General features: G+C 41.2%; 10 protein-coding genes and 1 non-coding gene across 11 annotated transcripts; 6 read left to right on the top strand and 5 right to left on the bottom strand.

The window, feature by feature from the left end:
• Positions 1–726: 726 nt before the first annotated feature.
• K450DRAFT_279751 (uncharacterized protein) lies at positions 727–3298 on the bottom strand (the record flags this gene model as incomplete). The annotated part of the gene is made up of 12 exons (XM_051593340.1): positions 727–1130; positions 1195–1240; positions 1303–1439; positions 1520–1554; positions 1629–1769; positions 1831–2206; positions 2267–2321; positions 2416–2573; positions 2643–2700; positions 2767–2857; positions 2940–2971; positions 3033–3298. The coding sequence occupies 12 exons, from the start codon at positions 3296–3298 to the stop codon at positions 807–809; spliced, it is 1719 nt and encodes a 572-aa protein (XP_051445546.1). The 3' UTR covers positions 727–806.
• A 699-nt stretch (positions 3299–3997) lies between these two features.
• On the top strand, positions 3998–4070 carry K450DRAFT_t44. The gene has a single exon. It is a non-coding gene; the product is annotated as a tRNA-Arg (tRNA).
• A 190-nt stretch (positions 4071–4260) lies between these two features.
• Positions 4261–7440, top strand: K450DRAFT_236109 (uncharacterized protein). Its single transcript, XM_051588201.1, has 10 exons — positions 4261–4435; positions 4505–4515; positions 4578–4620; positions 4684–5411; positions 5478–5562; positions 5622–5692; positions 5769–6073; positions 6136–6298; positions 6379–6597; positions 6665–7440. The coding sequence occupies exons 1-10, from the start codon at positions 4385–4387 to the stop codon at positions 7374–7376; spliced, it is 2388 nt and encodes a 795-aa protein (XP_051445547.1). The 5' UTR covers positions 4261–4384; the 3' UTR covers positions 7377–7440.
• K450DRAFT_236112 (uncharacterized protein) lies at positions 7440–9159 on the bottom strand. Its single transcript, XM_051588202.1, has 5 exons — positions 9096–9159; positions 8864–9037; positions 8610–8796; positions 8421–8534; positions 7440–8355 (listed from the first exon to the last, which is right to left on the bottom strand). Exons 1-5 carry the CDS (start codon positions 9152–9154, stop codon positions 7504–7506), a joined length of 1386 nt encoding a protein of 461 aa, XP_051445548.1. The 5' UTR covers positions 9155–9159; the 3' UTR covers positions 7440–7503.
• A 76-nt stretch (positions 9160–9235) lies between these two features.
• Positions 9236–12596, top strand: K450DRAFT_236121 (uncharacterized protein). Its single transcript, XM_051588203.1, has 13 exons — positions 9236–9993; positions 10064–10244; positions 10313–10765; positions 10823–11074; positions 11137–11259; positions 11317–11434; positions 11497–11530; positions 11604–11709; positions 11779–11936; positions 11997–12082; positions 12140–12180; positions 12246–12283; positions 12353–12596. The coding sequence occupies exons 1-13, from the start codon at positions 9271–9273 to the stop codon at positions 12443–12445; spliced, it is 2406 nt and encodes an 801-aa protein (XP_051445549.1). The 5' UTR covers positions 9236–9270; the 3' UTR covers positions 12446–12596.
• A 15-nt stretch (positions 12597–12611) lies between these two features.
• K450DRAFT_236128 (uncharacterized protein) lies at positions 12612–14281 on the top strand. The gene is made up of 8 exons (XM_051588204.1): positions 12612–13025; positions 13094–13363; positions 13448–13467; positions 13537–13585; positions 13647–13752; positions 13824–13885; positions 13951–14063; positions 14147–14281. The coding sequence occupies exons 1-8, from the start codon at positions 12624–12626 to the stop codon at positions 14202–14204; spliced, it is 1080 nt and encodes a 359-aa protein (XP_051445550.1). The 5' UTR covers positions 12612–12623; the 3' UTR covers positions 14205–14281.
• K450DRAFT_299311 (uncharacterized protein) lies at positions 14239–18138 on the bottom strand. Its single transcript, XM_051593704.1, has 15 exons — positions 17863–18138; positions 17428–17779; positions 17195–17359; positions 17051–17129; positions 16882–16981; positions 16730–16797; positions 16580–16667; positions 16457–16515; positions 16359–16386; positions 16202–16293; positions 15444–16134; positions 15205–15382; positions 15006–15136; positions 14772–14933; positions 14239–14705 (listed from the first exon to the last, which is right to left on the bottom strand). The coding sequence occupies exons 1-15, from the start codon at positions 17978–17980 to the stop codon at positions 14410–14412; spliced, it is 2607 nt and encodes an 868-aa protein (XP_051445551.1). The 5' UTR covers positions 17981–18138; the 3' UTR covers positions 14239–14409.
• A 443-nt stretch (positions 18139–18581) lies between these two features.
• Positions 18582–21802, top strand: K450DRAFT_236145 (uncharacterized protein). Its single transcript, XM_051588205.1, has 7 exons — positions 18582–19756; positions 19828–20450; positions 20534–20745; positions 20827–21030; positions 21093–21188; positions 21252–21453; positions 21526–21802. Exons 1-7 carry the CDS (start codon positions 18768–18770, stop codon positions 21579–21581), a joined length of 2382 nt encoding a protein of 793 aa, XP_051445552.1. The 5' UTR covers positions 18582–18767; the 3' UTR covers positions 21582–21802.
• A 1-nt stretch (position 21803) lies between these two features.
• K450DRAFT_236147 (uncharacterized protein) lies at positions 21804–22488 on the bottom strand. Its single transcript, XM_051588206.1, has one exon. The coding sequence runs from the start codon at positions 22385–22387 to the stop codon at positions 21872–21874; it is 516 nt and encodes a 171-aa protein (XP_051445553.1). The 5' UTR covers positions 22388–22488; the 3' UTR covers positions 21804–21871.
• Positions 22489–24033: 1545 nt separating this feature from the next.
• K450DRAFT_236153 (uncharacterized protein) lies at positions 24034–25917 on the bottom strand. The gene is made up of 13 exons (XM_051588207.1): positions 25873–25917; positions 25682–25802; positions 25585–25613; positions 25381–25514; positions 25217–25316; positions 25003–25154; positions 24880–24948; positions 24770–24820; positions 24687–24707; positions 24574–24605; positions 24471–24490; positions 24347–24402; positions 24034–24275 (listed from the first exon to the last, which is right to left on the bottom strand). Exons 1-13 carry the CDS (start codon positions 25883–25885, stop codon positions 24216–24218), a joined length of 858 nt encoding a protein of 285 aa, XP_051445554.1. The 5' UTR covers positions 25886–25917; the 3' UTR covers positions 24034–24215.
• Positions 25918–26382: 465 nt separating this feature from the next.
• Positions 26383–27293, top strand: K450DRAFT_236158 (uncharacterized protein). The gene has a single exon (XM_051588208.1). The coding sequence runs from the start codon at positions 26414–26416 to the stop codon at positions 27113–27115; it is 702 nt and encodes a 233-aa protein (XP_051445555.1). The 5' UTR covers positions 26383–26413; the 3' UTR covers positions 27116–27293.

Below are 27293 nucleotides of genomic sequence, written 5' to 3' on the forward strand. Positions count from 1 at the left end.
AAAAAAAAAAAAAAAAAATTATAGGCGATTCCGTGCTCAGCAAATAAGGGTTTGAGGACATTTTGGGACCGTGTCTCAAGCACTGCCTGACCACTGCATGAAGATATAGGCTATGTTTCAATCTTAATCTGTTTCCAATTGGTCTACATTCACCCGTCCGCTACGTTACGGTCGTTCCAACCTACAATCTTGTCAAAGCACCTTGGAAAAAAACGATCTTCGGGCAGAGCGGAACCAGCACCAAATCGCATGGCTGACCGAGTAACTCAGAAAAAAAAAAACTTATTCTGAACTTGGTCCACCTAAATACGGCCTAGTCCATAAGCACGTTGTTCCGAATGCAATGACTGTCAATTCGACAACGATCCCTCATCAAGCTTTCATTTACTTGCAAGACACGTGGAGTAACTTTAAAGATAGAACATCCGCTATGTTGAAGAAGCGATGGGATATTCTCAACAAAATTAGTTTTGAGACCTTGTTTCAAATCTGGGTCTTTTAAATGACATAATGCAGCCAGCATGCCCAGAAAAAAAATTGTAGACACAAACGGATTAAAAATCAAAGGTTGTGGAAAAGAGGTTGAGCCATGATGATCACACGTGGTACTGAAAGGTTTGTGTACCTCAAAAAGCACCAATTATTAACAGATAATCAACCTGGTTAAGCCATCACCTGAAACACTTGCAAACATTCGTGAGGTAAATAATCTTGCCTACCGATTCTCGCCGTTTGAACAGGGACATTTATTATTATCCCAAATGTACATTTATGACAACTTCAATTCCATGGTAAATACCCCATGTCTATCCCTTTATTTCGACAGCGTTTGTTACTGGGTCTCGATGGTCACCAACACGCAACAGCTTTGTACGACGGAAAGACACGTCTGCCATCAACTTGTGTTCCTCCTTCCAAACGTTATCGTCCCAGCCCTGTGATGGCTTGTCTTTCTTCAGTTCCTCAATATATACACCATGCATGGGGTCTTCACCAGCCAGGTAAGCTCTTCTTGTATATGCATAGTCAACACTAGTACATTGATCCAGAACCTTGTCAGGAATAGTGAGGTTTTGAATAGCTTGAGGCATAACCACGAATTGAACTGCTAATCCAGCTTCCAAGTGCCACTATAAGTTCAAGGTTAGTCAAGGTGTTTGCATGGGTGTTCGATCATTCGATATTATCACGTACATCCATGTGACAGTGGAAAAACCATACTCCTGGGTGAGCATAAAATCTACAAAAAAGCATCGTGAATTTTTTTTTCATCACTACTCATACAACTGATAGATAGCCGACCTTATAACTGCCCAACCTCGTGGAGGTATAGTAGCTACGTCCCGCCGAACGGGATTTACGTAGTTCAAAAGATATTCGTGTTGGGTATAGTTGTAAGTGCCAGTTCCTGTTCCCATAAGGTAAAACTCCTGGCCATGCTATAGGTAGTAAGGTGATGATCATGTTGAGAATCCCCAATGTGTTTTTTAAAATGAAGGAACCAGCAAAGTTTGCTTACCAAGTGGAATGGGTGCTCATTACCGGTAGGTGTTCCTGTTCACCCACGCAGGTTGACGTGTGAGACAAGATGCTTGCAGCGCAAAAATAGTTTTAAAATTTACTTTTACCTTGTATGACGACCTGGATATACTGAGGTTCTTCGATGTGGTATATTAAATTATCGCCTGATAGACTATCCTGAACGCTCCACATATTCAATAATGTAGGTGAATTTGGATGGTTGTTGAAAGTGACATTGTTGAGGAATCCTAGGAATATTTTAGTGTTATTACGGAGGAAGGCAATTCAAAGACGAAATTGTCGGCTTACCTCGAAGCACGTTTTCTTTGTTTTTACCAAATCTCATGGATAAGGTGATCGACTGTGAGTACGATGGGGCAGCCTGTGGATAGTAATTTTCAAGGGCGCTTGGGTCCATATCTTGACAGTGGCGACCAGTGTCCTCGAGGTGGTGCATTGATTTTATGTATGTGTCCGTTCCATTTACGTACCGAACTGTACCAATTGCTTTCGGTAGTTCGGGAACCAAAACAACACCTGGTGTATAAAAGCATTGCCTATCCAGCTCTGCTCGCATATAATAATTTTGTGGAGTTTGGTTCGCCTCGACAATAACAGAGTATCGTTGACCAACATGAACAGTAATTCGATCTACTGTGTATTTTTTAAGATCGGTTCCATCGGCCTATGAAACAAGTGTTAGAGACCTTGGTCGAGTCATTGCCCATTATGTGGGTTCCGTTACCTCTATTATAGTTAGGGTATGGTTGTCAATGGAAAATATCGTGTTGGCAAAAGTTCTATCTCAGTAACCATAAATATTAGCATGTTTGTTGGGAAGTCATCCGGAAGAATTCGAGAACCAATAACTCTAAAGAGAATAATATTGCTTACCCTGTATTTAATAGTCTAAGTCGATAACGCTTTCCTGGCTCAAAATTGAGCGACTCAATATTGGTTACGTTCGACTCGCACGTTCTTCCCTCTGGTACATCAAGCAAGTTGCAATTCACATTGTTTTTGCCGTTAATTATGACATTGTCTGGGAAAGACTACAACAAGTCAATTCTCAGTTAGAAAACTCAATCATATTCAGGTGCTAAACAATTGATGGTCCCTACCTCTAGTGCACCTAACTTGCGCAACTCTCTTAGCATTGTAGGGGACTCCACATGGTAACTATATTTGAAAAATTAATGTCGTAAAACATCAGACTGAAGAGTTCATAAATTTTGAATAACTCACTAGTCAGATAGCATAAGTACACGCTCTTCGTCGTAGTCGTTGATATAAGGCTCGGCTTCGGGGTTGTGAATAACTAGCGGCCCATACAATCCTAAAAGAAGCATTTTTAAGTTTTGGAGCAGTGAATAGAGTTTCCTTTGTGCCACTATTTTGGATCATCCCTTGTTCTTTACCATCTGTATATTGTGCACCGCTGTGTGAATGCCTATATAAAATTTATGAGCACGAAATATAAAATCAAAAGTCCAATTGAGAAATTATCTTACCACCAAAATGTTCCCCAGCTTCCCGTAGTATTGAATTCATAAACATATCTACGGCCAGGTGGGATAGGGCAATTGGTGACTCCTACTACGCCATCCTCATACGGCGTATTTCTTTGTGTAATTCCATGCCAATGAATGCTGGTTGGTTCATCCAATAAGTTCGTAACATGCACTCTGATTACATCACCATGGATAGCTTCGATCTTTGGACCAGGAAATTGGTTGTTGACCGTCAGTAGAGTTCGACTCACGCCATCAGGAGACATGGTGCTGTTTCTAACTGTCCAGAAGTATTCACGAATGTGTGCAGCATTGACGTGTGTTGCGCATAACAACAGCGCTACTACGCAAAACGTCAATCTGGCTATGAAGTACATTAATCTCTAGTCAACTAGTGCACCGGAAAATAAAGAAAGAAAGAACAAGAAGAATAAATACTTAAGACAGAGGTATATAATTTAATTGCAAAATATTAAGCAGGCACTTATACCCAGTCTTGTAAAAGCAGCTTTGATTGATATATTTTGAAGTTGCGCTGAAAAATTCCCTATGGCCCGGATATAATTTTTCCATCAGCCCGAGCTGTAGAGAATGTATCAGTGCAAAAAGGCTTCGGTTAAAAACTGCCATCTCTATGCTTCCGCATCAAATATTCTATCTTTCCCAATATCAAAGTACTCGTCGTACTCAAACGAATTTACAGTTTATAATGTCTACGCTCTTATTTTGGTCTGAAATGTCCATCTTGAGCCGACTTGTTTGAGCTTATCCTGGTATATTGCATCCCTTCCTTTAACATTCACAAAAAATTTTAATAAAAAAATGTAAAAGTGCAGGAATAATTAATGTTTTAAAATTGAAAATTGTGTTAAGCTTAGCAAGTTAACAGTGCGATTTATGCGAATATAAGGACACATAAGGTATACTTCAATATAAGTATACTATATGGTTACACAAGAAAATAAGGAGCTATGGCCCAATGGACAAGGCGCTTGACTACGAATCAAGAGATTCCAGGTTCGACCCCTGGTAGCTTCATTTTTGAATTTTTTTCCATAAAAACCGTCTAGTTCAGTCGTTGCTTGTGTGTCAAAACAGCTTTTTTGCGTAAAAGCTATTAATCAAAGTTGACCGTCGAGGTATTTTAGTTTTAAAAACCTATTATAATCTTGATTTATTGTGTGAAGCATTCTCGAGGTTGCCGCTAACCAGCTTCGTCTAAAAAAAAAGGTACCGGAAGCCAATTCGTTTTGGCGGGAAGGGAAAGGTGCGAGTCACAGCCATCAAGCTCGTAAAAATTCGCGCGAGACACCGGCGCGGTCAGGACGCGTGGTTCATAATTTTCTACATCGATGAGCGCACAGCATTTCTTGGACACGCTGAGCAGACATGGACTAGACGAGGTAAAGACATTACAAGCTGATTTTAAATTGTCTCTTCAAGCTGTAGTACTGATTTCGAACTACGTTTAGTTTTATCCAAAGTGAGCTTACCCCTACTTACATCGTTGGAGCGAGCTTTCCCAGCTAACAGCCTTTATAACAGCTTTTCCACAGAAGGCATTACACAGTTAGAGAGTTTCATAGAGGTAGACACAGAAAAGAATTCTAAAATTGCAAAAAACAGTAATGTCTGAAGTGTTCTCTATTAGCTCTCTGTACAGGACTACGCAAACTATGGCATAAAAAGTGCAGACGATAAGAGAAAGTTCGTTGCTCTCGCCCAGACCCTCAAAAAAGAAGGAATTAGGCCAGCAAGCAATGAAAAATCTCCTCTTCCTCAGAAGCGGTCATCTTCTGTAGCACGACTCAATGCTTTCACCCCTCCTGAAAAGCAAGCACGACGCCTTACTTTAGGTGGCGAAAACCTCACACGAAGTCCCATTAAGACACCTCCTTCACGTAGATTGTCGTTTATACCCAAATCTGGAAGCCCCAGAAAGATACTTTCTCCAGCCAAACATTCACCTATATCTCACAAATCACCAAGCAAAGTCAAAACTCCTCCACGTATTGCACGAACAGCCATTCAAATCCAGCAAGCCTTAAAGTCTGTTTCCTTCAGCCCTACAAAGGATAAGCTACTTCAGCATGAGAGTAGCTCAGATGATGAAGAAGAATTGAAGAAGACAGTGGCGGCGCCTATTCTGGATACTTATGGCATCCCGACGGCATCCAGTCGATCTGGAAACTACTCTAAAACCAATGGAAACGTAAATAAGTCGCAAGCATCAATAGCAACATCTGGGTCAAGTGACTTGAATCAACGGATACGAGTGTGCGTACGCAAGAGGCCCCTTAGTCGTCGGGAAGTTGCGGCCGGCGAGAAGGATATTACGCCCGTTGCCGGTTCTCGCAGTATTAACGTCAATGCGCCAAAGTAAGCAATAAAGGGTCTTACAAAACGTACCTTATATGTACCCGTACTCATTGATATCAATTTTAGAGTCAAGCTGGATCTGACTCGATTTACAGAGCAGCACTCTTTTACGTTTGATGAAGTTTTCGATAGCAGTATCACCAACGCTCAGGTATTTGTCTACGTTTAACCTGAATTGAAATGAAATACAGCCATTGATGAGTGCTTTAGATATATCAACGAACAGCAAAACCTCTTGTACAGTATATATTCACAGGCGGCAAGGCAACCTGTTTTGCATAGTAAGTCCAAAATCTGGAATGTTGGTTATATTTCACTGGGTCGAGATTTTTGAACCTTTAATTCCTTGTATCATAGTGGCCAAACCGGTTCGGGAAAAACGTATACTATGTTGGACCAAGGCAGAGGATTATACGTTCAAGCGGCTCAAGATATATTTGCGATGCTTGCACGGGAAGAATACGCACACTTATCCGCTTGGGTCGGCTTCTATGAGATATACCAAGGACATCTATATGATTTGTTAAACGATCGCAAACGACTAATCCCTCGTGATGATGGAAATAATAACGTTGTCATATCCGGGTTGAAAGAATTTGCTATTGCGGACGTTGACCGTTTGTTCAAAGTTTTTGATCATGGAAGTCAAGCTAGGACTACAGGTAAGGACCGATGTAATGGCATGAAGGAAATGTGCAATGATCTAACGTTATTCTTTTGAAAGGCAAAACTGGAGCTAACAATAACTCATCTCGGTCTCATGCGGTACTGCAAATTTTACTGAAGCCAAAAAAGAATAGCTCTGTGATTGCTGGCAAATTGAGCTTTATTGACCTTGCGGGCAGTGAACGCGGTGCGGATCGAGGTGATGCCAACACAAAGACTAGGTAAAAATTGCATACAAAGACACGAGTATAAAGCAGTAATTGTCAGTAGACGAGTGCTAAAAAGAATTGCGTTGCCATAGAATGGAAGGAGCAGAAATCAACAAGAGTCTTCTTGCTCTGAAAGAGTGTATTCGTGCATTGGACCAGGACTCCAGACACACCCCATTTCGTGGTAGCAAACTTACTCAAGTGCTAAGAGACTCTTTTATTGGGAACTCGAGAACTTGTATGATTGCCACTATATCACCAAATGGATCAAACAGTGAACACACTTTGAATACTTTGCGTTATGCTGACAGGTAAACGTTGCCATTGCATTTTCAGAGTATAATAACTTATCTACTTGTTATTGACAATTTGTAATAGGGTGAAAGAGCTGAAAGGCGAGCAAGACGGAGGAGGCTCTTTCATTGAGGATGATCTGCAGGACGATTTCCAAGTCATGGCTGAACAAACTGCAGGATCAACAGAAGCTACAGACGGAACTTCGCTTGAGCAAGACAAGACTGATGCAGAAGAGGATCAGGTACTACAGGCTGACGGGCAAGAAAACATTTTTGACGAAGATTTTCCTCAGGAAGGCACCAAAAACGAGCTACTAGCAACACCTACCTCTCAACGCATACAAACACAAAGCATGGCCACACCACAGCGTCGACAACATTATTTGCGCAGATTGTCTTCTCCAACTGATCAAGTATTGAATGATCTGGCATCGACCACTAACGCCGACTCATCCACCAAGCCGAGCTGGCCATATTCGCACCGCAGTCCACCACTACCATCGGAGCGTCCAAATAATGATCAGATGCTAGACTTTGTTAAACTTCACCGAGCTCAAATACGAGAAATCACAGAATGTAGCAAGAAGGAAACAAAACTTTTGGCAACCTTCTCACTTGGACTATCCAGCACGCAACACTACGCAGAAGATGAGGCAGCTGCAAACAACGAGAAGATACTGGAAGAATTTGAGCAGTACTTGGGTGATTTGGATGAGCTTTTGCAACGCAAGGTAGCGTGCGCTGAAGCACTGCGCGATAAGATGCGCCAATTGCTAGGAGATGATGTACTTTGATGCGATCAGCAAATTGCTTAATTATCATTTTTGGTTTCAATGCAAGACCATCTAAATAATACAAATACAAAAAACTAATATCTATATCGTTAATTGAGCGGAATGAATGAGAGTAGATGTTCTCTATTTAAGTACTGTTTGTGCGTTTTGCTAGATTTGTAGATGGGGAGTCGTCGTCTGTCATGTTGATCAAATCATTTTCTGATGGATGGTTAGACTTGAGGACCTTGAAAAGAGTTTCCAGTTCCTTGATGAATTGCAATAATGCTCTCTGCTCGGTGTGGCCGAAGACGAATCCTACGATGAGAGCGACAGGTGCAATGAGTGCTGAAGCGATCAGCAGTATCTGCCCAAAAATCGTGACGAGAATGATAACAATATCACCACGGTCATTCAGTCTGAGACTGGTCGGCAAGGCAATGATGATCGCAAAAAGAACTATGATGGCAATTAGCGTGATCGCTAGTAGTCGCAAAAGAAATTTCGCGGTTCGCTTGGAATGATATTGATCGCTTCTGAGAGTTGCAAGAATACCATCCAGTGTGTCTTTTGTCAAGTTTGAGTATTGCGAATTATTGCTAACTACTTCATGTGTAACCTTGGCTGATATTTTGAATGTCGAGCAGACACCAAAATGGTCCGAATAGCTCTTTTCAGTACCTGGAATAGTTTCCGTCAAGACGACATTTGATTGGACACATTGCAGTTGAGGACTGCGTTCGTAGAAAATATAATCCAAGCGGTCTCCATACTTCTTTTTATGGGCAGATTTCTTCAAAAAGTGCTTTGACCAACTGTTTAGAGGAGAGTCGCATGTAACACCAAGGACATGAATGGCTGCTTCTGGAGTTAATTGTTCAATTTCAAGACTTGAAGGTATATTTGGCCCGTTCACTTCTTGCCAAGAGTCGCTCATTTTTCCATGCTCCGTTATCAGTCGATACGGATAGCTAGATGGAATAGCGTTAAAATCCCCAAGCTAATTCATAGATTGAAAATTAATAACATATCTTCATGGTCTTATCGTGTGGGAGAATGTCTTACAGCAATAACATGTCGACCAGACGCTGCAGAAGACCTGAATAGCTTGGTAAGTTCCCAGGCTTCCGTAATCCGATGCCCTTCATACTCCTTACGCCTTCCATATCCTGCGTGCAACTAGTAATTCAAATGGAGAGTCAGCACTAATAATTTCCATTATGGGGTTGGCCACTCAGAAAATGGCAAGCTTACATGTGTTGTATAAATATCGATCAAGCCAGCTTCTGGATGGTTTATACAGACAGACCCACATCCTTTACCGACATAAAAGTCTCCATGAAAGACTTTCAGGGGCCGGCCAGATAGAGCGTAGCGAAAGTATGATTGCTCTATGATTGGATATTTCGAAAGAATGGCGAGACCACTGCCCAGTGCTCCACTATGTCGGTGTTAGTTTTTGCGTGCGCTTGCTCCCTCCAAGTATAGGGCTAAGTTCTGCTTCCTACCTGTAGAAAAATTCTATACTTGGGTACTTGTTGGCCGCTACTGTTTTAAGATATTCAAAGTCATCCCACATCCAAAGTTCTTGAAGGGCTACTACATCGTAATTGGTAGATGCTATGTAGTCGGCAATCGCATGTAACCGGAATTCTCTTTCCTTCGAAACCATAAACAAGCCCCTATAACAAAGTCAGTACCAGAGTATAAAGTTCTTCCACACATATAACTATTACCTACCAACAATTTAGAGAAAGTACGGATAGTGTGGACATTGTAAATGTTGAGTCCTGGGACATAAAGGTGTTCAAATTTTGGACCAGCCAAAAATTTTAAAAAAAGAAATTTTGTGTCAGCCCTGAGACCTGCCTCCAGCCATTCTCGCTCTGGTTCTCTTCATTAATTTGAAAGGACCATGAGAAAGCGCAATTCTCAACCTGTTCCCAAAGAAAAAGGGAACAAGAGGAAAAAGGTCATACTGGAAAACAGCCAACGTACGCTAGAGTCATTCTTTCAAAAGCGGCAATTCTCTGAGGAGACCAGTGCTTGTACATCGCCAATCGAAGGTGACGATCATAATGACACGAACAGCACAACGCGCACTCTCGAGATTATTCCAGATGATAGCGAAAGCGACCTTCTGCTACTAGAAAAGCTTGTGAAATCCAATTCGGGTGATCCCTTGGAAAGTCAGTCCAATAGCTCTGTTCCTGGTTCGTCAGTCGTCGACGCCATATCCATTGATGAAATCCAGCCTTTTTTTGCCACCTCAATGTACACTGATGAATTTGATAAAATTATGGAAACTGTGCTGGAGAACGAGAAATATCTCTTCACGGATGAAGAACTCCAAATTGCTGAGAAGCATCGCGTCCTACATATCGAGGCCAAGCATCTGTTTGTGCGCATCTTTTTGCGGAAACACAAGTGGATACGACTGCGTAAAACAGATTATTCTCGTAATATTGCAGATATCAATCATGCCAGCAGCATTCTATGCAGTCGGCAAATAAAGTTTGCACGCGATGAAACCGAGCTCGTCGACCTCGCTCACTTGCTTGATATACTACTCGTGGATGAGCTTAAAGCGCTTATACAAAATTCACGAATCTCAATACCCAGAGGCTCAGCACAAAATGTAGGTATACTTCACAGTCCTTTATTAGTTATAAATTGATCTTAATGAACTTTCTATCTCTGGTTTCAAGCGTTGTAGCCTCATCAATTGCATTCTTGATTATGCTAACGGAAAGCAGCGTCCGAGTCCACTTAAAGACAACTCACAAAGGTTGCTGGCATTTGAGCAAAAGACGAAGGACGATGGTTTTACTGAGAAGGGAGCGCAAGAAAGAGTACAGCTCTTGATATCGGATGTCAAGACTATGATTGGTATGTGACAAATTAAAACCCAATCTCACAATGTTTGAACCAGGACTAATATCTACTTGACGATCAAGGGCCTTGCATAATACTGGAAGAAACTATACGAACATTGTTTGAAAAAATTCAATTTGTATATTATCGAGCAAGCAGTCAATCGAATGTTAGTGCAATGACAGCGGCAATTCTAGTTCGTACTTCTCGGAGAACTTTTCCATCCTATATTGTATGTAGATCAAACAATTTTTGGCCACATCGAGATGACCTACTGGAGTACTATCAAGCTGTAAAAGTATATCAAGGATTCAAAGATATGATCGAGGACTTGTACGCAAATCGTAAGAATGAGAGAGCCCAGAGTGCCGAACAATGGCGATGCAAGGAAGTTGAGGTGCTGACCATAGCTTGGCTGCAATGTGAGAGTACCCTAGAAAATTGGAAAATTATCATCAAGAAACAAGAGGCCAAAGTAACCTCGGACGATGATTGGGATACGGCGCGTCTCTACTTCCGGAAGCGGTTTGAAGCTGGTACGTAATATTCTTGTATGAGACTACTGGTAATGGTTATTGATCCTCGCTCAACAGGTTGGGTTTACACTCATATGATTGAGGATGGCGCTGAGGTGTTAGGCCGGTTACATGAATATGAGAAGGAGGTCCTTATTTTGAAGACTTTGCTTGGTCAAAACGTGTACCGCCTGGGAAAACGAGGAGCTTGGTTCGACAGACTTGCCTTGGTGCAAATGAACCATCTTCGCAGTGGAAATCGCCGAATACATCTCAAAGCCGCTTTGGAAACCTGTACCAAAGCTATTCGAGACCCCAAAGTCCATCTAGGTAATTGTTATGTCTTTGTAGAGGTAAAGTTGCTGCTTATAATGTTTCTGATTATGATACAGTTTATATGTCGTCGTTGCAACGACGAATCATGCGATTGGAAAGCATGTTAAATGTACCAAAGAGAGAACAACACGACTTTTTCTACAACAGACTTACCACTGCTACGGAAAGAATCATCTACGGTAAATATACCATATCAATCTATGAGAGGTTTTTGCTCATCTGACAATGTTATATAGGGGAACGCTTATCTGATGCTGTGGTTGGAGTTAAATCTGTGTTCCGGAATAATGATGGAGGAGAATGTTCAGTCGAGGAGCTGGCTCTTGGCTACTACAATAAGAATGGATACAAGGGGTAAGTGAAGTCAACAACCTTTATCAAAGCTACATATGTCATAACGATGTATCCTCTGTTAGTTTCCATTCTGAAAATGGCATCATCAAAACAATAGTGAGTCTTCTGAGATATCATGCGTTGAACTCGACCAGCAAACTGACTACATTATTGACTATCCACGTATTAGTTTGGGCTATTGTTCTGGGATATTTTATTTGCCCCTTTTCCTGATGTCCTGGAAACGCCATTCCAAACTGCACCATTGGATTTGCCAACTGATGCCTTCTTTATTGGTTAGTCTGACTTCGGTTAATGTAATTGCTTGTACAACGACGTATGTGTTGACAATTTCGCAACAATAGGCAGATCCTATGAGATATATACCAGATTGCGAGAGCTATCCAACGGAAAAGGTCTAGAGATATTGAAAACGGTCTATGATCGCGAAAGCAAAGCCAAAACGTGGTGCATCGGTGTCACATGGGATTATGAATTGGATGATCTTTTGCAGATAACTGAAGTATGTTAAAGTAAACGTGAATGATGAGCCCTGAGATATATACTAAACTTTACTCTGTAGTGTATTGGAGCGAATGCTTTAGCCCAAATTTGCAAGGTTTTTGCGGAGGAGTATGACCATCGAACAGGTGGCATGCCAGACCTATGGTAGGTGGTGAATGCAACAATGGAAATATTTTATGCGGTGTCTAAGCGAAATCATAGCTGTTGGAATTACGAGAAGAGGGAATGCTTGTTTGTTGAAGGTAAGGGATGGAAGCTTTTGCACAGGTCACTTTTTGACAGGGAACTCATGATCCAAATTTTGAAGTCAAAGGTCCAGGCGACATCCTTTCGGAAACACAAAAGGTATAACATAGCAAAGGAACTAATGATGAGATGATCGTACTTATAACCCAAACTCATTGCTTTCTTAAGGTGTGGATCGATTTGTTGATTAACTCCGGAGTAGGCGTAGAACTCTGCCATATTAAGATATGGGACGGGGAAGACGAGTTGCTCAATCATTGATATACATTTCGTTTGCTAATCTCTAACATATGATATAAACCTAATTCAAATGATCATTTAATATGTAAATGGAAGATAGATTTATTTCTTACTCGGAACCATTGATGGTTAGAAAACGTGGTGCTAATATACTGTCATGGGCCAATAAGGCAAAAAAAAAGTTGGACGCCGCTGTCACATGATACGTCAAAAGAGACGGTGCTTGTTGATTCGATCCAGTCACTACTCAATTACAGTAGATATGAGCAACGACGACGAGCTTCGTGAAGCAGTGGCAAACGCTTTAGGAAACCCTGAAGAGGATACCATTGCAGCTGGTGCTGAAGTAGAGACTGTGCCTTCGGGCGAAACGCTTGACGAAATGCTGACACGCCACCGAAAGGAGATCAGACAGCTCAATGCGGAAACGACTGCTCTAAAGAAAACTGCGACAAAAGGTGAAAAGAAGAAGAAGAAAGAAGTTTTAACTCAAATTGCTTTGATGGAAAGCGAAATGAACAAAAGACACGAGGAAGAGCTACGGCAGCACCAGCGTGTGGCAGGAGATCCTGCCAATGTAGAACCAGAACAAGAGGACGAGGTTAGTGAAGAAATGTTTTATATTTGTAGTTAGCGATAAAATCCCATGCTAACTGTGAAAACATTCAGCTCAATGACGGAATATCGTTGGACCGTCTGAACGAGCTCACTATAGAAGAGGGTCTCGCAGCGCCAATCGCAACACCTGAACTCAGCGACAGTAAAAGTCGAAACAAGAAACCTAACAGACAAAAGCAGAGGAAGGAGAGGAAGGAAGCACAGATTCAAAAAATGCGCGACGAAGCGGACAAGGAAGCTGAAGGTCAAGTCGATCGAGGTCAACTTGAAAGCGAAGCTATAAAGGAGCTGCTTGTTCCCATGCGCCTGCGTGTATCCGAGGTATGTCACGTTGATTTTGCTTGGCTTAGCCGTTGATTTGTATGTATCTCACCATTTTCCATATGAAAAAACGTCTACGGAAAGGTGGCTGCTGATGGACACTGGTATGTGCATATCATAATCAAAATGCTTTTGTAAGACACTTGCTTACCCATCCATTGGTTTACCCTTAGCTTGTATAATGCCGTTTCTGATCAACTTGCAGCAAGATATAAGGTCAACGTAAGTAGCTGTACAAGGGACTTTGGTCGTGAGGTACAAGTCGACTAACCCACGGATTCAGGCAACCTATAAAGAACTTCGAAAAGAAGCAGCTGACTATATTCGAGGACATCCTGACGATTTCATTCCGTTCTTGTACAAAGATGATGGAGGCATGTATACCAATGGTAAGTTGATAATTGCTAATGGGCATGGCATGAAGAGCAGGATGAACTGATTTAAATTTGATACTTGCCAGATGATTTGAAACAATATTGTGATGAACTTGAAAATACTGCAGTCTGGGGTGGTCAATTAGAGGTAAGCCAGCCGTAATATATGAACGAATGGCTGATAAAGGTAGTTAACCTAGATATTGCATCTAGATTTTGGCGCTTTCCAAGACTCGAAAGGCACCCTTCCATATTATTCAAATGGGATCGCCTGTACTGAAGATTTCCGATGACGAGTTTCCTTCAAATCAGCCCATCAAGCTTGCGTAAGTACTTGTTTGGAATAGTGAACTCTATTGTGCCTATGAACGCTGACATTTTTCTTCTTCCCATCTTTTCTTTTTCTTAGATATCACAAGTACCTTTACTCACTTGGTGAGCATTACAACTCACTACTAGATGTATAGTATAGTACATATCTTATTTATAACATGTAACCGGCGTATATGGCCAATCGGACAAAACACATTTGAGGTTAACTGGTTGATGTGATGGTTGGACACTGTGAATCACTAGTGTTCGAACAATTTGTGTTGGGCATAGTTGGCTTTATTTGATATATAACGCTGGAGGCATTAAATATCTGAGCTACTGTACTAAAATGTCTTCGCCTCAATCTTGCTTTTTGGCCTTCGCAGCTTCTTCCTTAGCGGCAATGTCAAGCAATTTACTTTCTAGCTTCTTTATACGCTCCTCTAGCTTTTCAATTGTTTCATGACCAACTTTCTCGCCACCTGAAGACGACTCCTGCAGTGATTTGAGCTTGCGATCCAGCCAAGGGTAGTCGTCTTTCGCGATGAGTGCACGGGAGGCGTCAATATCATCGTACGAATTCTTCACTTTCAAATTGACCAACTCTGCCACGGACTGTTTACGAACGTATCCATTATCGTCCCTCAACAACTCCACTATACCAAGAGTATCGGATATTAGTATGATGTCACTTCATTGCAGTTACGGAAGATTTGCATTACCTAGCTTATCAATTGCCATTCGCTTGTAGCGATCCTCTTGCCATTGGGCAGACTCTCTAATCGCTTTGACTAAGGCTTGTCTTGCACGAGGGTTCTCGAGACCGATGTCAGCACGAGAGATAAGATATTTGAAACTTTCCTCGCTGCGGTGATATCCCAAGGCTGTAAGATTGCTAATGTCAGATCTTTCTGAAAGGATATACATATGAAGCATGACTAGAACCAATCAATTACCTTTTAATGCACCACCTCGAATCAAGCCAAATTGTCCAACTTTTGACTCATCCTTAGCAACTTCCAGTAGATAGGGCAAGTCTTTTTCATTGTGCTGATATCCCAACACAGCTAAAGCAGAAGCATGCGCTCTTACAACACAGCGTTAATATAATACATTCAAGGATAAGCATTTCATATTACATATCAGGTGACATACCGGTACGGCAAATTATCACGCTTCAGCACTTTCAAAGCTGCTTCGCGAATGTTCTTGTCGGCTATGAAACAGTTATCGAAGACAGAGTACATGGCATTGGGATCTTGTTCATTAGCGAATAATTCAGCAAGGATCTCCAAGGCAAATGGAGTTTTGAGCTTGGAAAGAGCATCGGAAACTGCATAAGAATGAATTAAAATTGAGGTTTGTGTGAAGGAATAAATAAACAAAAGACTTACCGTGAATGCGAACAGAGTAGAAAGACTCTTCCTTGATAAGTTTACGGACAGTCTTTAAAGAAGCGCGCGTACCAGTTTTGACAAGTTCGTAGTAAGCATGTATTCTGTTCATAATATCCTTTGCGCTTTTCGCAGTGTTCTCGAGAATATCTTCGTCCGCATTCAATTCTAGAGTGAACAGTACTTTTCCATTGGGATCGATGCGTAGAACATGGGGGCTAACATCTTTAGGAAGAGGTATAAAAGCAACGATCTTGTTCTCTCTGTCAAATTCGGCGACGGTGGAGTAAACATTGCCTTTTTCATCAGCGACTTCAATTTCCAACGGAAGGGCAAATAATGGAACGCCATTCTTCTTGTCTACCTGTGTCTGAGACAATGAAATTTTCACCAAGTTTGCTTGCTTATCAAAGCTATAATCAGCTTTAATCTTAGGATAGCCTTTAGAATAGATCCATTCGTCAAAGAACCTCGTTAAATTCAAACCAGATGCTTCTTCGAGCGCAGCTTGGAAATCGCTGGTCTGTACAGTCTTTTGTGCAAATTTGTTGACATACGCTTTCACACCATTCCAAAAAGCATCCTCTCCCAAAAGACATCTCAGCATATGAATACGCCAGGCACCTCCAGGGTAAGTATGCATATCGAAAATGTCCCAGGATGAGTCGTATTTGCGTGTGACTATTGGTCGCTATTAAACATGTCACTCTTTGTTAGCGACGAGCATACAGTATGATCGATCGTTCCGTAGGCCTTACCATGTAGCGATCGCATTCGTCAAAATAGCTATATGCATTTTCGATCATTTCGTTACGGAATACATCTTCGGAATGGTGATCTTGCAGCCAACCTGTAGCGATAGATATTAGAAATTTCATCGCTTTGTATTACCAAATTTGTTAGATGAAAACCTACATGACTCAATGTATGTTGCCCAACTTTCCTGTTAATTGAAAAACGAGATGATATCAGTATCTTCTTGCAATCTTCGTGTAAACCTTCCAATTCAATACCTTGAGCCAGGCATGTTCAAAATGGCGAATAACCAACAAATCGCCAAAATAGGTGTGCGCTAAAACAGTCAAGTTAGAATATACGAATAATCAGATGAAAGCGACCATTGTCACGACGCATACCCATTTCGTGAATGTTGACACAATCAGTCAGTTGTTTTCTTTCAAGTGCGTTCGTTTCGTCAATAGCGAAGGTGTCAACCCATGTGACCTATATATTGATTTAGTCAGAATTAAAATTTGAAGAGGTAAGCCAAGTACAATTATCATTACCAGCGAGATGTTCTCCATAGCTCCAAGAATAGAGGGTAAAGCGATCTGATAATACTTTGGCCATGGAACTATGAGAGTCCATAGAGAAGAAGGTGAGTCATACAATTCATTCAAGAGTGAACAGTAGAGAAATCGGGAATATGGATGCATACAAGGATACCCAACCTTCTTTTGGAGCCACTTGATCATGGATGGAGTCTCATTGAATCCTCTTCTGACATCGTCTTCCTTACGACTTTTGGCAGCAAAGTACTATGTATGCCCATAAATAAACAAATCAATGCTTCATGGCAGTTTGATAAAGAAAGTTTCGCCCCATACCTTTATGGGTTTGCCGTCCACTTCGCCATCATCAACCTCAATAAGATCGCCTACTGCGAAACATGTAAGGTAAGATGGGCTGCAATGATTTTGAGTTAGACATGTAGCTACAGTACAGACATCTGGAATACAACATCTTCTTACCAGCGATGGTCCAGCTTCCAGTGAGTTGTCTTAAAACCGTCCTTCACATCTTCTCCAACGAAAGCTCCATTGGCCATAGAAGTGAATCTCTCGGGAGCAGTGATGTGCCACGACAGAGTGGTACGAACTGTGGGAAAATCGACGGTTGCAAGCCAGTATCGCGCTCTACGGAGAAGGGGAGGGTTTGTTATTGCTTACAGATCTTGCGCACAATAAAGTATTTCTTCACTTACTTTTCAGTCTCATGGTCTGTAATAGCCCATTCATCGGTAGTTCCAGGCATCCAGTCCCTGCGATCAAAGAGTAACCCAGATACAGGGTGATCCACGCCGTATTCGAGGGTTACAGTCCGCTCGCTCTGAGCCTCGAAGGGAGAGTCCCAATAAAGCTTAATTTCCTTCCCATCATAAGAGTGCGAAACACCTTTGCCTTCAACTCGAAGGGCCTCAAAGGCAACACCGTTCAATACTATTTGGGAACGCTCCTTCAATGGGGCAATGCTCGAGCTATTGTTACTGCGGAAGGTATGGGTAACTTTAACTTGAGCAGATTTGGACGATAAGTCCTTGAAATAGACGGATATGTCTATAGGTTTTCATGGAAAGCTTAGCGTCATGCGAGAACGCGTCAGCGTTTCAAATGTGAGTTACCGATTCACGATAACTTACCTAAGTGGACAGGCTCGATCACCAAATGAGGAGCATAATGATTTACAGCACTAGAGGAGACAAATCCAGTAGGACCGGACGACGATTGGCCGTTACGATTGCAGCAGAGATGAGGCATGTAGAGTTAGTTTGCAGACTGTCGAGGTACTAACGAAGGGTTTTTGAACGTACTGCTTTCGCAGAAAATTTCCATAAATGGTCATGTTAGTTTGCCTGAAGCAACTTGTCCGACAGCTGAGCAGCAAAAATTGGCGGACAAACGCAGCAAATACATGCACCTAAAGTTTTTCACACGGAGGAAGCTATGCAACGAAGGAAACAGAATTTCCCTTAGACTAGCATATCAATTTGGGCAAATTCATTAACACGTTGCTGACAATTTCAAAAGCTCACTGGTTGACTAGTGTTCCCAGGGCATATCGCGCAATTTTGTTTTCTCGGCAATCATATTCGAGCGCCGTCGTACCGTATTCTTCAGGAAATGCACCGATTATGCAAAAGGGTTTCATAAACTCAGTAATGGTTGCAGATCATAAAACTGCACACCCTCAGTTGCGTGAAGGCAGCGCTCAAGACAGCTTCATCTTCGTCCAGCACAATTAACGTCATCAAATCCAGGGGTCTCAAAAGTCTGTCACACTGAAGATAAATATCATGACATGCAATCCAATTTGAAGTAATATCCAACAATTCGATTGACGACTACAATGGTTATAGTGGGTTGTCGTTCAAAGCAATGCGTTACAACATAGAGCTTAATACTTCTGATTGTAACCAACAGCTAATAACGTTTATTAACTTGGTTATGTCATGAAGTCAATCAACTATGAATTGACAGGTCCTTTATAATCCTACGGCTTCAACAATTTTTCCTTTGCATTTAGCAAAACGTTCTGCTTGAATACATGAAGTCACATTATTTGCTGCTATCAGCTGCAATTTTTGTGGAATTTTCGCTCTCAAATGCTTCCTCACCATCAATCGACATGAATGCAAACCATAAACGCTTTACAGTTGATAGATTTTGGAAAAGACTTGCTGATAGGAGTCAGGCTCCAAAAGGCGATGATACAAAGCATATGACCAACATCTTGAACAAGATATCCAGTGAATCAGCTCCTGATTCTTTTAAAAAGATTGAACACCCATACACCAGCCCTTATGCAAATGAATCTTTCGATGGCATAATACCGACCAACTCGTGGATAAGTAATCTATTCTATCCCAGCGTAAATAATATTGCACCGACTACATCAGATCCATACATTTTGCGTATGCTAGATGATTATGGAGGAAATCCGGGGCTAAGCATACGGCAGCCTTCCAAGAAAATTTATGGGCAGTACGAAGCCCAAAACAATGTTCCAAAAACTGACGAAGGATTTTTCATCAATCCACAAAACGTCGACCTAAGATTTACAGCCTCTGAGTGGGATAATAGTTCCTCCGTAGAACCAAGTCTAATCAGCTGGGATTTATTTTCCGCAACCCTGAGGCTGCAAACTTCAGGGAATGATCAGCAATACATTGACTTCCCCATCGTGAGAGGAATGGCGTACGTCACTGCTAATTATGTCGATTTGACACCACAATTCTTCAGCCAAAATGCTATTATTGAAATAACAGCCGACAAAAAAGCCAACAACACATATCAAGGGCGCAAATTCAAGCTCAAATTTAATGATAATCCAACATCGTACTTTCTCATTTACGCTCTAGGAGATGAAGACCTTGTGCTAAAAAAAACTGACGATCGCAATTTGGTGGCCCACAAGACATACAACGGAATAATCAGAATAGCAAAAGTTCTAGACGACGAAGCATTTGAAGATCTTTTAGATGACAGAGTGGAGGTCTGGCCAATTGGAGCAAAACTAAGCGCCGAGTCGAACGGGTAAATTATCATCATATTGTGCTAAAATGAAAATGAGAATGTAATGATTGACAGTTGTATGCCTCTGATAGACAGCACTCTTCGTATTCCATAGAATGGAAACTAGAAAACGATGATGGAAAAGGGGTTCTTCAGTATGCATATCCTCATCATATAGACACTATGGAGCGTAAAGGTGTCAAGATCACCAAATTTCAGCTTGCTTCATCTGCCAAAGGGCTCATGACAGGTGTCATTGGCAACAAGTGGTCTTTGACTGAATCAGAGCTTAGTGAGGTAACTTGGCTACCAGAAAATGCAGAACCGGAAAAGAGTACAATCGATGATATTATAGACATCGTAAAAAAAGAGATCGGCGTTGACTATGACAGTGAAACTCTTTTGGCAGACAATTATTTCTCGGGCAAAGCATTGCAAAAATTTGCACTCATTTCTCTGATGCTCAATTCTCCCGAAACCAAATTAAACAAGCCTGAGTTGGCCAAGAAATCTCTTCAGAAACTCCAGTCAGCATTTCTTCCTTACCTAAATAACAAGCAGCGAGATCCATTTTTATACGACACGTTGTACCGCGGTATCGTGGCTCGGAGTGGACTGCCGGTAAAAGAAGGTGGTACTGGTGATCCAAATGCCGCCTTCGGCCACTCCTATTATAACGATCATCATTACCATCAAGGATACTTCGTGGTAGCAGGTACGCAAAAAACGATCGATGACTAGAATAGAGTCCGATTAACATTGTATAGTCAAGCTTATTAAGTTATCAACGTTCCTTAGCTGCCATTATTCGCCACCTTGATCCTGGCTGGAATTCAAAAGAACTTACAAGATGGACAGAAACTCTCATTAGGGACGCTAATAATCCGTCAACCGACGATAAAAAATACCCTCTTTTCAGAACGTGGGATTGGTTTGCGGGGCACAGTTGGGCAGGAGGTATAAAGATTAACGGCGCACTGGACGGTAGAGATCAGGAATCGGTTCCAGAGGTAAAGCTTTTAAGGACCATCTAATGTTTAATGTTAAAGTGGAAACCAATTTCTAATTGTTCCCTTTTTGCGTTTATGTAGTCTATCAACTTTCTCTGGGGAGTCAAACTATGGGGTCTAGCCAACAAAAACGAAAACTTAGTAAATTTAGCCAATTTGCAACTGGCCCTGTCAAAGCGCACAGCATACGACTACTTTTGGCTCAAAGATGATAACAAGATTATGCCCAGCGGTATTGTCAAGAACAAGGTCGTAGGCATATATTTCGAACAAAAAGCTGATTATGTAAGTAACATAAAATTTTGAAGACTATCGTTGACTCTCTATGATCCTAATGGTGATCACAGACAACCTATTTCGGACGTTACCTGGAGTACATCCACGGCATTCAGCAACTTCCTATGACTCCAGAGCTGGGAGAATACATCAAAGATCCCGAATTTGTAAGTATCAAACTTTTGAAATTGGAAAAAGATTCACTGTATAACAATGATCATTATATATAGGTAAAGCAAGAATGGGACCAAAAGCTTGATCGAGTGCTGGATAAGGTACAAGGAGGCTGGAAGGGAGTTCTATTAGCAAATTATGCTATAATCAATCCCACAGCAGCTTATCCTCAACTACGGACAGCTACTATGGATGGAGGCCAGTCCAGGGCTTTCTCTATGTACTTTGCTGCTACTAGGACAAACTTCAAAAAAATAGGTATGTCAAATTTCAAATGATGATTGCATGATGCAACTGTATTAATCGTCAAACCTTTCCAAACATTGATAGGCACGAGTAGATACGCGGGCAATACTAGTCCCAAGGCATCTAAAGAAGACAACTAAATGCAAGGTACATAAATATTGAAGACTATACCACAACGACTCGGAAAACTTGAGAAGGCAACTTAATAAATCCAAAATGGTTGAGAATATGTACAAAAGGGATTAAGTCATGACTACATTTGTTTGTGGCATTTCGATGACATTGAGCAGCAATGACGCTACTGCATACATATTATCGCGATAGCTCTTTAATAAAAGTATAGAGAATTGAAAAAAGTTAATAGTATTACAATAATGAGGAAAGTCGTAATGTTTACGCAAGCGTTCATGGAGCTATCCAATTCTACACTTTATACGAATTTTTGGTCATGCATATTGATTTTATAAGCTCTCTGTCTGCATTCGCGCCATGATCGATGTTCACTAACATCGATAGCTACTGCTTTCCAAGCCTGCTTGAACAGCTTGGCATGCTTCTTCATTGCTATACACAGCAACTGATCTTCTTTATCATGCCATTCTCTTTGGTGTATTTCACTTGTCTGTAACGTTTTAAAACGTCCCCAACAACAGCCTCTTGATCGATGAGGTAAATACCTGGCAGATATCAAGGCCCATGATAGGCCTTGTTCGTAGCCTTGCCGCAACAGATGATCTTCCTCAGGTCGCCAAGGAACTCTAGTTTGAATATATTGTCTGTTTCTCACTCTGGTCGGCGGAGATAGGCTTTCTGACGAACTGATATCACTTGCGGGATCGGCGTGCCTTTGAGAACCTGTCGGGGTATCTGGATTGGCATACAAGCTACTTCGCTTGTCGGTGTCGGTGCGCTGCGGCTTTGTACACAGTAAGTCTTTAATATCCATTCAATGAATTTTTTTTTTTTTTTCAAAAAAAAAAGAAAGAATTCAGAATGTGGAAACGTGGGAGATGGGTACTCTAGTTGTAAGAAAAGAAACAAAGCAAGCAGCTAGATGAATGAGGGAAACGAGATAAAAAAGAAAACAAAAAAGAAAAAGAGAAGAGAATATTGTCAGGAACCTGTTGTCAAACCCTTGTTGTTCTCGAGATACAAATATATTTACTTGACTGGCGTGCTTTCACTACCAAACGGATCGATCATGATGTCCATCCCACCGTAACCTTACAAGCCCTTTCATCTCATCTGTGGCTGTCACCAAATGCACAGCATTCATGTATGGGATTTACGGCTTTTGTTTGTCAATTACGAACGATCGCCAATTTACCGCGTGGACACTCGTGAACTGTGCAACCAACACACATTTTTATTTTGTATCTCCTGATCCATCTACTTTTGCACCACCTTCTTGTCAAGAACTTACGCCGATAGAATAAGTCGGTGACTACACTTTGAGCGCGGGGGTTATGCTAGGAGACATAGGGATACCACTAAACCATTTCGTGTATTCACAATCCCTGCAGTCAATCACAAAATATCCCAAATTAGGGCGTTGTAATGTATCATAGCGAGGATTGCTTTGCCTGTGTAAAATATCAAATGAAGGTATGGGAATTCAAAGATAGATCTTCATGGCATTGATAAGAGTTCGATATAGAAACATCGTCCATTGATTAGACTTTTCAATCTCCATAGATGGTAATTTGCATAGGGATGACAGTATTCCGAAATCTCATTCGAAAGAAGGATAGACAGGCGTACACGTAAGGAGTAGACCATAGATGGAATCTACACCACATGCTACGAAAAAGAATGGTTAACAAGAAATACCGTTTTACACTGTGAAGGAGATTTCTCCAGAATGTTGAATTCCCATGCTGGGATGTTGATCGACAGATCAAATAAACCTCAGCTTGAAGCCTCCTCCTTCAACCCCTCTAGTGCTGTTTTCTTATTTCTACATGCCAGTATTGGAACACTAGCAAATGTGATAAAAATTTTTGGTTTACCACCCCTCGCATACACCCTCATCGTACTAACCAGTCGAGTTAATGACGGCCTACTCATTGTATTGATATCAAACATTACCAATGATGTGGGCTCTTAAGATTATTTACGGTACTCAATCAATCCCTGATAAACAGCGCGACAACAAGAGAACGCTTGAGTCTATTTTATTTTGGTAACACCTTGTGTATTCCCTTCATTACTGTTTGAAGAAGTTGGTAACTATTTTCTCATTTTTCAAGCTGCTTGGAAAGAAATCTGCTCAGAATAATCGTCAGATGATACGCTAAGTAAGCGTGGTTAGCCTATTCTGGCCAGATTGCCAACCTCTGAATGTATGAGGTGGCAATCCTCAATGCTAACATCAACACTCCTTAGTGATGCGGTAGCACATGGATACACTGGCTTCTGAAGGCGATCGAGTCATTCTTGAACATTATCCACCACAGTAAAGCTCCAAATTTCCACATTTCAGTGTTCCCTACAGAATGCCTGCTTGACATTTTTCAGATTTTTGACAAGATTGTTTGCTCTTTCAGGGGTTGCTTAACTTTGTTGCATTAAAATGGGTTAACACTCATAACTGTAAACTATACGGAAGCTACAGTAGTAAGTATCCGGTGACTTTCAGCTACTTCGTTAAAAAATCTTGCATCATAAGCTATGACCGTTGCCGCAACAGCTAATGTCGGCTTTATTAAAAACTACTGCTCAAATATGTTACAAAAGTCGAAGTATAATACTAGGGTGTTCGGGGCTCTCCTGGTTTATTCGTTTTTATTTGATCGATGAGCGCCAACATATACTGGTCTTCCGGACGGTGTAAACTACATGAAATTGAGAAGTGAATGTTAGAAACCTTGGCCCAAGAGCTGTATGTCCGGCATTCTTAGCTTACTTGATAGTTATCGTCAAATATCAATCCACTGGGTATAATTTCACTCCTGTAAAAATCTAGAAGGAAAGCATGTCAACGACAAATTTGCGTCTTCCCTCTCATACGGATGGTGAACATGACATACTGCTACACTGATAGCCGACGCTAATTTACAAGAAAGAGATAATTATTAACTTCCGTCGTACAACTTGTAATCGTATCATGCAGCATCTGGTTTCTGTATTTACCGGTGTGAAATATAACTTGCAAATATGCCCCACTATGATATGAAAATGGTGGGTCAATACAAATGGCCATATTTTGTGTATCGCATTACCATGTCATGATATTGAATGCTAACCTTATCTCCGCATCCATGCTCCTTCGCAAGCTAATTCAAAGTTAGTAGGAGATGATTGAAATCAATTTGACTTGACAGCTTACTTCAAGAAATATAGATTTTTCATCCTCAGTCCAGTCACCAGTCCATTGTTCCTAATGTCATCATAATCAGTTCCTGGACATGCTTGTTTCCACGCACAAACATAACTTACGATTCCTGGTTCATTATGTCGGTAGAAATACATGTTTGGATTCTTTTTCCACATCATCTGCGCTATCGCCTGTAACCAGCGTTAAAGGTATGTCCAAAAAAAAAAGTGCGTCGTGAAACGAACCTTTGCACTTGTTCTTTGCGACCTGCCAGTGGATTTCTTGCCAGTGCCCAGTGGGTCCTTGTAAGAAAATTTGCCACCTCCGTTCTTTTCCCAGCAGTCGGCAGCATTGCCTTCGAATCCATGCTTTTTCATAAGCTCCTCGCTCAACCAACCTGGGTACAAAATGTTACAGAATGCACGAATAACAGATATTAGATATTACCACTGTAATTACCGCGAAAGTGGCCGTCTGTGCGTATTGCATTTTTCTTGACATCTTCATTGAAGTATTCATCCGCCGTCAGTAGTTTACCGTCCCAAAGGTCATCATCAACCTAGAGATTGGCGCAAAGTTGAGATATATTAACGCAGTGGTCTACGTTATGTCTGTACTCCTACCGATTCCTCTTGTTGCGTGATCTCTATATGATTTTCCTTATCAACTTCTACTTGCATGTCCGGTGCCGGCAACCCACGGAGTCGAGTTGATTTTCTTGCTGGTGGCAGTTCAACTTTCAGCTTTTTCGGCTTGCCTTATGATTAACATTTGTAGTCAGCATAAATTTTTATGTCTTGTGCACAGGGTCTATTTCCATGTCTTACCTACGGCTCGCTGTGAGTTTTCAACGATTCTAATTGTATATGCATTTAGTAAAGGTACATCACTGATACACATATTGGTAATTCAATAGTTACTGACCTGCGTTTGGGGAGTGCGGTGGTAGTGGATGGAATGTCAAAAGTATCATCTTTTGCGCGTAATATGTCAAGCTGCTGTAAAAGCTGTCTATTGCGTTCGATGTTTTTTAAACGCTGTTCCTCTGTGAAATTATTCAATATCATGCATTCAGAAGATTGCTATCCAGTGCCATCATGTTACTCTCAAATTACCATATTCATTCATTTTGTTCAGTAACAAGTTGAAGAAGAGGCGCGTCCACAAGCCACAATTTTTCACATTAGGCACAAAATTTGAAAATCAATGAGTGCTTTGTGCTGAACTCTAGTGTAAAATTGTGATCCGGCTCTTCAAACAGCAAACTATAAGATAATGATAAGACAAATCCTGAATTGCTTGCTTGGATAAGGACGGGCTGTATACTTCATGTAACATTAGCTCGGTATCGCTAAAGAAGTGGAGTACAAGCCTGTCTAGCGCTTGACAAACGCGTCTTTCCTTTAAAATGATATTTATCCATAAATATATATATCTCATTTTTTTGCACTAGGTACGGGTGGGAGATGAGCCCTTCCTAATGATGGAGGCTATTCTACAGGTCACTATATACTAAGTGATCTATTCTATTTCATTTACTTATTGAGCTTTCATCAGGTCAGTGAAAATGCAGTCACAAAATTTTGTGTTGTTCCTTTGAATGGCTTTCCACAGCACTGGATATTTCAAAATTTACCTTTTGATTGTTTTGCATCAATGTCATTGCGACCGTGTGTACTCTCAAGGCTCACTGCCCATAAATCAATAGTGACCATAGTAGCGAAGAAAAACTTCACCTCCACTTCTGCTTCGCTTTCCCACATTGGCCGAAAAGTCCTTACATTTCCAAAAGAAGTCAGCGTCGAGCATGACACCACACCCATTACAAACCCTCGCATTCCATCAGAACTGAACAACACAACACTTCATGTTAGTGGTCCTCTCGGCAAGCACAGTTTGCCCATCAAACCATTTGTAAATTTGAATATCAAGACTGGTCAAGCAGAAGGTGAAGACAGTGAGGTGTCAGTGAGCGTTGCCGACCCAGATATCAAAGAACAACGATCAATGTGGGGAACAACCCGAGCATTGATCAACAACCTCATTGTTGGAGTAACAGAAGGTTACAAAGTACCTATAAGACTGGTCGGTGTCGGTTACAGAGCCACCCTTGAAAACAACAACCGCAAGCTCTCCTTGAAGCTCGGCTACTCTCATCCAGTTGAGATGGCATTGCCTGAAGGCGTTACATGCACCATTCCGCAACCCAATAGACTTATTTTGCAAGGAAGCGATCTTCAACAAGTTAAGGAATTGGCAGCGAAAATTCAGAGATGGAGAAAGCCAGAACCATACAATCAAAAGGGTATCTTCATTGCTGATGAAACTATCAAGAAGAAGGAAGGCAAGAAGAAATAGAATAACCCCCTGTAGAATAATATGAACCACTGGTATAGATGGAGGCATTCTTGTATTGAATAAGTTTTTATCTTAAAAAAAGAAAAAAGAAAGAAAATGCAATTATTTTTTTTTAAAGAGTACGCACGCACGTTCGTCATAATGGCTTAAGTGAGATCTTGATCTTTGCGGGAAGCTC

The sequence above is a fragment of the Umbelopsis ramanniana genome (assembly GCF_025399195.1).
Source record: "Umbelopsis ramanniana AG unplaced genomic scaffold K450scaffold_20, whole genome shotgun sequence".
NCBI lineage: Eukaryota > Fungi > Mucoromycota > Umbelopsidomycetes > Umbelopsidales > Umbelopsidaceae > Umbelopsis > Umbelopsis ramanniana.

Coding starts and splice junctions, on each gene's coding strand:
- K450DRAFT_236112 (XM_051588202.1), bottom strand. CDS start 9,154: ATGTCCCAGGACTCAACATTTACAATGTCCACACTATCCGTACTTTCT. Junction 8,797..8,863: donor AGTATAGAATTTTTCTACAG/GTAGGAAGCAGA, acceptor ACACCGACATAG/TGGAGCACTGGGCAGTGGTC. Junction 8,356..8,420: donor CTGGTCGACATGTTATTGCT/GTAAGACATTCT, acceptor TCTATGAATTAG/CTTGGGGATTTTAACGCTAT.
- K450DRAFT_236147 (XM_051588206.1), bottom strand. CDS start 22,387: ATGGATATTAAAGACTTACTGTGTACAAAGCCGCAGCGCACCGACACC.
- K450DRAFT_236109 (XM_051588201.1), top strand. CDS start 4,385: ATGAGCGCACAGCATTTCTTGGACACGCTGAGCAGACATGGACTAGAC. Junction 5,563..5,621: donor GCAGTATCACCAACGCTCAG/GTATTTGTCTAC, acceptor TGAGTGCTTTAG/ATATATCAACGAACAGCAAA. Junction 5,693..5,768: donor AAGGCAACCTGTTTTGCATA/GTAAGTCCAAAA, acceptor CTTGTATCATAG/TGGCCAAACCGGTTCGGGAA.
- K450DRAFT_236128 (XM_051588204.1), top strand. CDS start 12,624: ATGATACGTCAAAAGAGACGGTGCTTGTTGATTCGATCCAGTCACTAC. Junction 13,026..13,093: donor AACCAGAACAAGAGGACGAG/GTTAGTGAAGAA, acceptor GAAAACATTCAG/CTCAATGACGGAATATCGTT. Junction 13,886..13,950: donor TCTGGGGTGGTCAATTAGAG/GTAAGCCAGCCG, acceptor TATTGCATCTAG/ATTTTGGCGCTTTCCAAGAC.
- K450DRAFT_299311 (XM_051593704.1), bottom strand. CDS start 17,980: ATGCCTCATCTCTGCTGCAATCGTAACGGCCAATCGTCGTCCGGTCCT. Junction 16,668..16,729: donor CTATGGAGAACATCTCGCTG/GTAATGATAATT, acceptor ATCAATATATAG/GTCACATGGGTTGACACCTT. Junction 16,387..16,456: donor TTGAACATGCCTGGCTCAAG/GTATTGAATTGG, acceptor TTCAATTAACAG/GAAAGTTGGGCAACATACAT.
- K450DRAFT_236121 (XM_051588203.1), top strand. CDS start 9,271: ATGAGAAAGCGCAATTCTCAACCTGTTCCCAAAGAAAAAGGGAACAAG. Junction 10,245..10,312: donor GGATGTCAAGACTATGATTG/GTATGTGACAAA, acceptor TTGACGATCAAG/GGCCTTGCATAATACTGGAA. Junction 12,284..12,352: donor TCCTTTCGGAAACACAAAAG/GTATAACATAGC, acceptor TGCTTTCTTAAG/GTGTGGATCGATTTGTTGAT.
- K450DRAFT_236153 (XM_051588207.1), bottom strand. Junction 25,515..25,584: donor AAACTCACAGCGAGCCGTAG/GTAAGACATGGA, acceptor GTTAATCATAAG/GCAAGCCGAAAAAGCTGAAA. Junction 25,317..25,380: donor TCACGCAACAAGAGGAATCG/GTAGGAGTACAG, acceptor GCCAATCTCTAG/GTTGATGATGACCTTTGGGA.
- K450DRAFT_236145 (XM_051588205.1), top strand. CDS start 18,768: ATGAAGTCACATTATTTGCTGCTATCAGCTGCAATTTTTGTGGAATTT. Junction 19,757..19,827: donor CTAAGCGCCGAGTCGAACGG/GTAAATTATCAT, acceptor TGCCTCTGATAG/ACAGCACTCTTCGTATTCCA. Junction 21,189..21,251: donor ACATCAAAGATCCCGAATTT/GTAAGTATCAAA, acceptor CATTATATATAG/GTAAAGCAAGAATGGGACCA.
- K450DRAFT_236158 (XM_051588208.1), top strand. CDS start 26,414: ATGTCATTGCGACCGTGTGTACTCTCAAGGCTCACTGCCCATAAATCA.